Below are 9,881 nucleotides of genomic sequence, written 5' to 3'. Positions count from 1 at the left end.
ATTTTTAAAATACATTTAAAAATATTAATAACATGTTAAAAACATTTCAGGTTTCCAAATATACTTTTGTTTTATAAAACATTAGAGAACAATTTTTAAAAATTATTTTTCAAAACTATTTTAAAAAACAGTTATCAAACAAAGCCTAAGAGTCTTTTTCAATATGTTTTTTAGAACAATTTCCTCTTCTCCACGACAAAAAGCACATAAACTATTTTGGACAATAAAAAAGTGTTTTCTATTTTTTATTCTTAATAATATAAAATAAAATGTTTTCATAAAATGTCTTTTAGTTATTTTTTTTTATTATTTTCACTTATTTTAAAAAAATTATTTTAAAAAATAATTATACAAACATGTAAAATAATTAAAAATAAAATATTAGATATAAAAATTATTTTTAAAATACATTTAAAAATAGGTTTAAAATATTTTAATTTTCCAAACATACTTTTATTTTACAAACAATATTTCTTCCCATGAAAATGTTGCAAAATAAATTGCTTTATATTTAATTAAAATCTTATCATCCAAAGTTAGAAATTACTCCTTTTCTATGGGTCCTTTGAGAGATCACAGTTTCCATTCCACACTACTCATGGGTCAAGCTTGTTACTGGAGAACGGCGAAACTCCCATTCTATGTACAGTCAAAGTTCTACACATTTGAGACAATCCATATCCAGCACTGCTCTACTACTGGATTGATTAATTTTACACTCAGAGGATAAACAGGCATATACATGTATAGAGTTGGTATTTTGTACAGATTTACACATTGCATCATATTGTGCAAGGGAACCATTCCCAAACCTCATGTTTGGGAGCTTTGACATGACCAGGAAGTTGTTGTGGGACTAGGGATAGAGATCTGAACGCGCAAAACCTCATGAATAGCTCCTCGGTGAAGCACCCAAAGTACCTCATCCTCTTTTGCAACGTCCCTCAAAGAGACACGGCGACAATGAGATTCGTCCCGCAAGCGGAATCCATAAAACCACCTCCCTAGCTTCCACCATTTCACGCAGACTTGCCGCTCTGAAATCTTGCAGCTTTGAATTGCTTCCATGACATGCTCAGCCTGCAAAATGTCGGAGTATCGAAGAGTGTGACCAAGGCTTCTAACAGATGTAAAACCAGGATGTGTTACCCATCAACAATTCAGCCAGCAGTCTTTTTTTTTTTTCAATAGCCAAATGGAAGATACATAAGGGCTTCTAACATGAGCTACAGACTCTAGAACAGTACTCCTCGCAGGCTGGTGCATGGGCATGGACACGAAAACAAGAAAGAAAAAGAGGCTGTTGCTTTGTTTATCAGACATGCAAATAGGCTCATGCAGTCATGCTCATTCTTTCATCACCTGCCCAACCCAAAAACGCATGTCCCATAATGCAACACCCAATTAAGGAACCTAAGATACAACCAATCCCTGCCCTTTCTATAGGGATTGGTTGGGGTACAATAGTTCCTACTAGAGGTGAAATATGTATGATATTGATTTGCTGAATATTAGCTACATAGAGATTAGCCCTTATCTGCTTTAGAGATCAGAATATGAAACTTAACTCCTATCTATATTCTTTAATTTAACATATGCCACCACCTATGACAATATTCTAGAATGAAAGAAGCAAAACTAGGCAAGGGCGATTGGTAAAATATGGAAATGAGAATGAATTCAAAAGATAGATGGTACATGTGGTTCATGGCAGTACTTACCGGCACTTTAAGCCATTGAATGCAATATTGCAGGCCAACCAAGTTAATCAGCACACTAAGCTTTGGTTTGAAAAGGAATATTTGAACATCTTTAAATCCAAGCTGCCTATCTCTCAGGCCCACAATTGCTTTCAGATGATCTCCAACCTCAAGTGATTCAGAGGAGGAATGACTTTCCACAAACCCAACAACATCAGTAGCTCTACCAGCCATCTCATGGTGCCACTTGATGTAAAAGCTCTTCCATCCCTACACATTTAAATTTTCAAACAACAATTTGAACGATACCAGCAAACCACATGATGGGAAAGAATAGAGTGTAGTCTGTCTTCTAAATGTATTGAAAGGAGGTGGATTGGAAGAAGGAGCCTTTGGACATTACAGGGTAATAGTAGAATACATTGTGTCTTCTATGGTATTTGAAGCATAGATATATCATTTGAAATGTAATCAGTACAAAATTAAAGATACGATTAACTAAGCTTCATTAAACCCCACACCCAGCTTTGTTCATGCTTATGGTTTTCAATTTTGTGAATTATGGTCATATTACTCAAATCCACATTCTTCCAAATTTAAAAATATTGACTTTTAAGAATCCAAATTCTTCTATCATTCCTCCAAGATTCAGTGTATTTTGACCAAATTTGCATGTCATTTATCCCAATTTTGTGTTGAAGTAACAAAAAATTACTAGAAAAGCTGTGTCATCCAAATTTTAAATCCAGAGTTTTCCAAATGGACCAAGTTTGTAATCTTTCTTTTCCAGCACAACCTTATTCAAATTGGTGGCTGTCTGGATCCTTGTTCAGTGGTTCAGCAAAGCAACTTCTAAACCCATGCTTATCCTACAAACAGCCTCAATTCAAAAGCAATGAAAAACCAAAAATCCCAATTCAAATGCCTGGTATGAAAGAATTGAATGGTCCGATATAGTCCTAATGTACAAAGACCCACTCCTCTAACAATTCAAGCAAACTAATAAACTACATGTTATATTGAGTGATTCGTGTGGCTGCTGAGAAATTGTGGGAAAAGAAAATCCATTTTCTTTTTCATCATATTAGATCCCAGAATTGGAACTAGAAGTCCATAAATGCGACTATCAGAGTTTCCAGAATTGACTCACATTTTCCATTTCCCGGATACCAAAACAACACAAAAACATAAAATCCCAAATTTCCTCACCTTTTCTTTTCCTCAATTTTCTCGGAAACCAAACAAACTGCAATAAGGTTTAAAAATGCCGAAAGAAAAAACTCGAACCTCTTTAGGGGGGTGAAGCTCCGAGGCTGAGGATTCTCCTAACATACACTTGACAGACCATCTATCTCTGCACAGACGCTCCCATATAGGATCCGACCCCCATAGTTCCCGCCAAGACCTAGAGCAACTTCCCAGAGAACATAGATCCGATGCCTTCCCAACAAAAAAAAAAAAAAAAAAATCAAATATTACATTTGAAGAAAGGGAATAAAGAAAAAAAAAAAAAAACAGAAACGAATTTTTTTTTTTTTTTTTTAAAAAAAAAAACCTGGAGGGATGATGCAATTTTGAGGGCAATATCGTAGGGGAGTGAGTTGTGGATCCGATTCCACTGGTTCATGCTTTTGGGAGTCAGCCCTTGTTTAGGGTTTGAAAATGAAGAAGGGATCAGCCTCCCGGAATCGTTTATCCCTTTTCAACCTCCAATCTGTATGACGTGGCCTGAAACTACCAACATCACCACGTTAAATATGCCACGTCACCATGATGTATGCAGATGGCAGTAGCGCCGGCCATCGAGTCAGTTTAAAAGTTGTCTCGGAGTCAGGCTAGGATGACAGGCAGCTGTCATCTGAAGCTGACCGACAGTTGAATCATCTCAAGGCCTTTTTGTCCACTTGGTTTCTATTTAACGGCATCGCTTGTATTAAATATTTAAATCCCAGTTCGAGCTTGGGCTGGGCTAGGCCCAACTTGTAATGGGCCGAAACTGCTGTAACCAACTCAAAGCCCATCACAATTAGCAAAACATTTTGTTTTTGTTTTAATAAAATAAAAACACTTGCTAAGAAAAACATTCTTATCACTGAAAAAATGGTACGAAGGGATGAAGAAAAAGCAAAAGTAGAACCAAAAATTTGGGAAGATGTCAAAGAATAAGATCATTTTATTCTCTTATTATTCTTTTATTTTGTGTCCCTGTATACAGACCCAATCCAAAAGCACCTACATTACAGACTTCTCTCAGCAATCGCCTCAAAAACCAGAAAGGATACTCAGCTTTCAAAATTCTATGCCCCCTCACATTTTCACCTTCCCAACTTCTGAACTTGTAGCCTTCCAGCTCTCTCCTCCTGGCTGCCTCCTGTCCTGTCTTTAGCAGGAGGAGCTGAGCACACTGGCACAACTGATCGGATGTTAACCGCTGGTGCCATGAAACTACTACAAGGCCTCACTCCAGTGTACTTCGCTCCTAGTGTTGGCCTCGTTGACCAAGTAGGAGCTGCGTACCTGGTTGGTGGTGGAGCTGATACGAATAAGCTCGAACTCATTGGCCTGGGCTTTCGGATGGATGATGCATCACTGCTTCTGATCGTCACAGGAGCTGCAGAAGGTCGTGTATAAACTCTGGATGATCCTGGGTAAGTAGCCATGGGGGCATTTTGGGATCTGCTATTTGACTGCAAATAGTCCAAGAATTGCTGGTTTTGTAACCACAGATTAGCTTCATCCGAGGCTCCTGCACTGGACCTGGTATCCGCAAACCTGGGAGATGTCCAAGCAAGTGGTTGAATTTGGTTGGTTCCTAATTGAGCAGAGTTTCCAGCACTGTTTTCCTCTTCTTTTCCCTGCAGCGCCTCCTGGATAGGTTCAGAATGACTGTTAGGAGAAATGGGACACTTTGGAATTTCAACTCGAGAGAGCCCAGATAAATTGGAGGGGAAATTAATTTTCCAGCAACCGGAATTTGCATCAACATTCAGCCACTCCTGTTCCACTTTGGGTTTTTCCTCTATCTCTTGAATGGTAACTTGGGAGAGATTACTAACAGGGACTGGCATTGAACCATTTGAGAAATAAAGAAATGGACCAATTCCAGGACTAGGAGGGGCTGGCTCTTGCTCCCTTGGTAAGAAACATGGCCCATGGTCTGGCTGGAATATGGACCGAATAATTGGAGACATCTGAGGTCTGGGGAGAGTGGTTGGTGCAGATGGAAGAGCCAACAGGTGGTTCTGCTGCTGGGATGCCCTCTCTTTGGGCCAAGATTGATGTGCCAATTGAATAAGAGGAGCAGAATGAGACCAGTCCCTGCAGTGCGTAGAGTACAATGATATGGCATTGTCATTTGGCATCAAGTCCCTCCTACAAGGTGTAGAACCCTGTCCTAGTAGCCCGTCTCTTTGTGCAGACTTGTTCGCCTCTGGTGGTTGTAAACTAGCAAGATAGCGGGCAACAGTGACTTGCTCCAGTTCATCATTCCCTCCAGACTCTAAAGGAGCGGAAGAAGTGGAAGAGCTGGCCTGAGACACTGCACAAACACCATGACAAGTGTTAGACTGGATGACTAAGGCAAACAAATGAATACATTTTGTTAATTCCTTTTCAGAAACTATTCCACTGCTTATGGATTTGGTGGGCATTAGAACCATTAGAACCTGCCCTTGAGACAAAAAAAAGGGGTGAGTGTGGACTTTCTGGAGCATGGCACTGTTCATAAAGTGTTTGGAATTTGATCAAGAAGAATACCATGACAAAGGCAGCCAAAATAAGAAAAAATTTTGAGCATTGGAAGTTCCTGAAACAAACAAACTTTGTATGCTCATGGCCACAGCTCATTTTCCTTTCTTTTCTTTCTGATGGTTCCATGCTGAGTAACTCATGCCCATGTTCACAATCCATTCAAAACTTGTGCCGGATAGCTTTCATAAATAAGTCCAGAGGACTCTGAAGACTGAAGAAGAGCAAAGTAAATGGGAAAAAAAACATACATCGTTTCAAGGCAGACCAAGCAGCCATTGCTGCATTTTTCTGAGCTTGCTTTTTGGTTTTGGCTGGTTCTCCTGTAAAGCTCATTTTTGCAATATCCACTGTGCAAAAGAAAACAGGAATATGGCCTGGTCCAGATCGAACAGTGGTATAAACAGGAAGTTTCAACCCAGCTCTGTGCGCTGTCTCTTGAAGCAAGTTCTTGTAAACTCCAGTTTCATCCTGTATCATAGGAAATGATAAAAAAAAAAGCATAAATGACTCATGCAATCAGTTAGGGAGTGATTTTTTGAACCCTTCTCTAGAAATGAAGAATGGAATAAAAAAAGCATAAATGACTCGTGTAATCAGTTAGGGAGTGATTTCTTGAACCCTTCTCTAGAAATGAAGAATGGAATTTCACCCAACCTATATATGTAGCTATGGAGACACAAGGGAATAAGTTTTGACATTTCTTTCAGTTTTTCTACTTTCAACAGATAGTATTATGTGGTAATGAAGCACCAACACCGTTATAGGAAGATATATACTCCACACTTTTGCAAGTTGGAAAGAGGTGGGAGGTTGATCCATTGGATGTGATCTTAAGTTTATCGAGTATCTTGTGGTAGAACTTCAAGCTTGGCTTGAGAAGATCTCCTGCACACATCTCTTTTGAGAAGATCTTCTTTCTAGGCTTGCATTTGCTTATGAATTTATTCCCTCCTTAGACTTGACAGTTTCCAAACTTGTTGAACTTTTGGGTGGCTCGAGTTCCTTCATTCTTCTACATTCAAATCCAGCCACCACATCACTAGAAAAATACATTGCATTCCTCCAGTTTTATACTACTTGTCAGTCCATTATATGTGTGATTCCTCAGACTAATATCAAGAAACACCTTGTCAAGAGTAGTAAGCAAATAATGTTTGATAGAGAAAAAATACTTAAAGGCAATTTATAAAGGCCCAATTAAATGACTGGAGAAAGGCGAGTTACAAATAGAATGAAAGGGAAGGAATATATGAGTTTAAATCCGTACCAGAACTTTTGCAGCTAGTGCTTTAGAAGGGCCATTTTTTGAAAGCACATTAAGTGCTACCTCTGCTGCTGCATGTTCAGCTTGTCTCAAAGTATTGCAGAAGGTTGGGCTCTCAAAGACTTCGCCGTTGAAGTTAACTGTGGCTTTAAAGCGTGGGGCATGATCTGGTCCTTCCCTAATGCAGGCATAGGATGGCAAGTTGAAGCAGCTTCTCTGTGCTAATTCTTGCAACTGGTTCTTATACATCCCTGTGATAACAAACAACCACAAGGGGAATCTACAAAAAGGAAAAATAAATAAATAAATAAATAAAAATTATTCATCCAAGAACAGAATAATGAAGGGAAAAAAGTATGCAATTCATTAATTTTCAACAAGAATGATCTAGCTGATCCACATGAGATCTCAAACCCCATAACCATTTTTTCAAAAGGTGGTTCATTCATAAATGGATCATCCTCAGAATTCTTCTAAATTTAAATTTTTCCAAAAAGAAAAATGACAGAAAAGAAAAGAGGAGGAACAAAATCCTGTAACAAGTTAAATAAGAGCTCATAGAATAATAACAAAAGCTGTGTTAACTAAGTGGGTTGCTAAGCCAGAAAGTCACAGTGCGGACAGGAAATCACGCTGAGTTGAGCAAAAATTCAAGAAGTTTGTACATAATAGTATTAACTGTAACAAAACCAATCCAACCCCAGAACCCAGTATTACAGTATACCCAATCTGGACTGGGTAGAGCTGATGAATTACCATGAAACCGTATCAAACATCTCAGCATTGAAACTTGCCAACATGATATAACCATTTCCCATTTCCCATTTTAGGGCTCAGCAATTCAGTTCTTCCCGGAAAAGAGAAACCCAATAAGCAAACGCCCAATAAAAATCAACCCAAAACCAAAAGAATGCAAAAGGAAAAGAAGGTATGAATCATGTGATAGTCTTAATTCAGCTCATTTATCAAGCCCCATATGCATTAATCAACCACCCAGTGAATTGAACCGACAGAGTATTAACTACTTGTATTGAATTGAAGATATTTAATAGAACCCCATTTAAAATATTTTAAACCCACCTCGATCAGATCACCCCAAAGACCAATACAGGCCAAAAGTTATTCAGATCAGAGAAACCCACTTAGCAATTACTTCAAACACCAAAAGAGTCTCAACTTATAAAACAAACAAAGCTAAAAACCACTCCAAACACTTACCTCAATGGAAAACACAATCAACCTCCCTCCCAAAAATAACCAAAACCAAAACCCAGAAGAACAAACAGCAAAAAAAACCAAAACCCATTTCCCAAACTTCAATTCAAAGCTTTGTATGCAAATTGAGAGGGCAAAACTGATCTTACCACTGTAACCTCATAAACCCAGTGATGGGTCCGCGGCAGGAAAGCGACAGCATAGTGACCGGAAAGCAGAAGTCTGGTGAAGTGGGTAAAAAGTGAGGATCTAGGAAAGAGAATGGGAGCTGAGAAGATCTGAACAACAAACTGAATTTCCACGCCCTTTTATGATACCTATCAGAGTCTGTTGTTGTTGTTTTCGTTTTTGTTCTTGGTCTCTCTTATTTTCTTTTCTAGCTATCGTTTTCTCTTTCTACTGCTACTCCTTGTGCTGACTGTTCCGAGTGTTTCACTCATACTACGATAAAAGCACTCTGCTTTAACATCAGCCATTATTGCATATTAAGTTTGGGTGGTTTTGCTAATTTACACCTACCGCACTCAAACTCAAACCCAAATTTTTCCCACACAGGTCTAAGATCATAGAAAACACACACTCCCACTTGATTCTAAGGCCCAAAATTATGAAATAAGAATTTTCTGAAGTATAGAGTAATGATTTAGGGAGAAGTAAAGAAGTGGTTGTGGCTTGGGCCGTGTATTTAAGGCTTTCTAAATGGGATTGGGAGAGACTGTGGGTCATCAAAATTTTGAATTTAATGTTAACGTAAATATTTTGAAATTGGTCACGCACCATGAAAAGAGAGTGGACTTTGGACCGACCTTCTAATAAATTGCATGGAAGCAAAAGACAAAATTCGTAGTCGTACTCGCGAGAGTCATACAAGCATCAACCACGTTCTCTTCGATGGAAACGTGTCCCTCTTGGGTTGTTCGGCCACTACCGTTAAAAATTAATTTATTGGATTTTCTATGCCCAGTTTATCCTGATATGGGAGTCAAAGGCCAAACTAGTCCCATCAGGGACTAACCTAACAGCATACATTAGAGTCACTCACGTAAGCTATCATTTTAATTTATTTTAAAATTTAATAATTAAGGCATAAAAAAAAATTACTATATCAAATTTAAAATTTTTTGAAAGTAATTTTAAAAAATTTAAGATAAATTTACATTTTTTTTTTATATAAAATGTTTCACTTTTATATGAAAATTCAGATTTTAAAAAGAAAAATAAATAATGAAATTAAAAGATTGTTTGTTAAAATTTAATATTTATTATTTAATAATTTAAGTTAATTTTAAGTTAAATTATATTTTAATGGTTAATTTAAAATTTATTATTTTCTTTTTATTTTAAGTATTAAGGTTGTTTGATAAAATTAACTTAAAATTTATTATAAATTATTAAATCGATATATTTATTTTTATAAACTAAAATTAGGGTAAAGACGATCGAATAAGAATGAAAGTTGTGAATAACAAAAGAGATAAGTAATAAGGATAAATAAGGGTAAAAAGATAAAATAAAAATATAAATTTAAGAATAAATTAATTATTTTTACTTATTATTTAAAATTATTTTTTCATTTTAACTTATTTCACCAAATAAATTTAATTGACTTAATAACTTAAATTAAATTATTAAATCAATTTAAATTATTAAATTGGTTTATTAAACAGAACTTGATTGTATTTTAAAAAATAATTTATTTCAAGAAAGTTTATGATTAATGGGCAAAAGTTAAAATTAAATGCATTTTTTTGTACTTTAAGCACTAAGCTAACATAATGCCTTCCAAAGTCAATCCAATGACTTAAAAAGTCTATTTTGCCATTGTCTTAAACTTGAAATTCATATCTTTTTTTTTTCCTCTATGAAAGAAATCTTGGTCCATAAATGCAATATAGTAATCTTATTCCAACCCACTTGATCCTAGATTAGGTTTCAAGAAACCCACTAATCTA

General features: G+C 36.6%; 2 protein-coding genes across 3 annotated transcripts; both read right to left on the bottom strand.

The window, feature by feature from the left end:
- Positions 1-612: 612 nt before the first annotated feature.
- LOC117914403 lies at positions 613-3,486 on the bottom strand. Its single transcript, XM_034829748.1, has 4 exons — positions 3,256-3,486; positions 2,988-3,140; positions 1,722-1,970; positions 613-1,080 (listed from the first exon to the last, which is right to left on the bottom strand). The coding sequence occupies exons 1-4, from the start codon at positions 3,325-3,327 to the stop codon at positions 814-816; spliced, it is 741 nt and encodes a 246-aa protein (XP_034685639.1). The 5' UTR covers positions 3,328-3,486; the 3' UTR covers positions 613-813.
- Positions 3,487-3,853: 367 nt separating this feature from the next.
- On the bottom strand, positions 3,854-8,531 carry LOC117914402 (double-stranded RNA-binding protein 2-like). Of its 2 annotated transcripts, none has more exons than XM_034829746.1 (4): positions 8,079-8,531; positions 6,718-6,994; positions 5,699-5,918; positions 3,854-5,238 (listed from the first exon to the last, which is right to left on the bottom strand). In XM_034829746.1, exons 2-4 carry the CDS (start codon positions 6,961-6,963, stop codon positions 4,016-4,018), a joined length of 1,689 nt encoding a protein of 562 aa, XP_034685637.1. In that variant the 5' UTR covers positions 6,964-6,994; positions 8,079-8,531; the 3' UTR covers positions 3,854-4,015. The 2 variants fall into 2 exon arrangements, with proteins under 2 accessions (XP_034685637.1, XP_034685638.1); XM_034829747.1 differs by lacking the exon at positions 8,079-8,531 and adding an exon at positions 7,471-8,025.
- Positions 8,532-9,881: the final 1,350 nt, after the last annotated feature.

The sequence above is a fragment of the Vitis riparia genome, chromosome 5 (assembly GCF_004353265.1).
Source record: "Vitis riparia cultivar Riparia Gloire de Montpellier isolate 1030 chromosome 5, EGFV_Vit.rip_1.0, whole genome shotgun sequence".
In the NCBI taxonomy this organism is placed as follows: Eukaryota; Viridiplantae; Streptophyta; class Magnoliopsida; order Vitales; family Vitaceae; genus Vitis; species Vitis riparia.
This window is presented reverse-complemented; position numbering and strand designations above follow the sequence as displayed.

Excerpts from the sequence above, each read along its gene's own strand:
- LOC117914403 (XM_034829748.1), bottom strand. The coding sequence starts at position 3,327 with ATGAACCAGTGGAATCGGATCCACAACTCACTCCCCTACGATATTGCC. Across the intron at positions 3,141-3,255 it reads AAATTGCATCATCCCTCCAG|GCATCGGATCTATGTTCTCT; the intron begins GTTTTTTTTTTT and ends TTTGTTGGGAAG. Across the intron at positions 1,081-1,721 it reads TTCAATGGCTTAAAGTGCCG|GCTGAGCATGTCATGGAAGC; the intron begins GTAAGTACTGCC and ends GACATTTTGCAG.
- LOC117914402 (XM_034829746.1), bottom strand. The coding sequence starts at position 6,963 with ATGTATAAGAACCAGTTGCAAGAATTAGCACAGAGAAGCTGCTTCAAC. Across the intron at positions 5,919-6,717 it reads CACTAGCTGCAAAAGTTCTG|GATGAAACTGGAGTTTACAA; the intron begins GTACGGATTTAA and ends CCTATGATACAG. Across the intron at positions 5,239-5,698 it reads TTGGTCTGCCTTGAAACGAT|TGTCTCAGGCCAGCTCTTCC; the intron begins GTATGTTTTTTT and ends GTGTTTGTGCAG.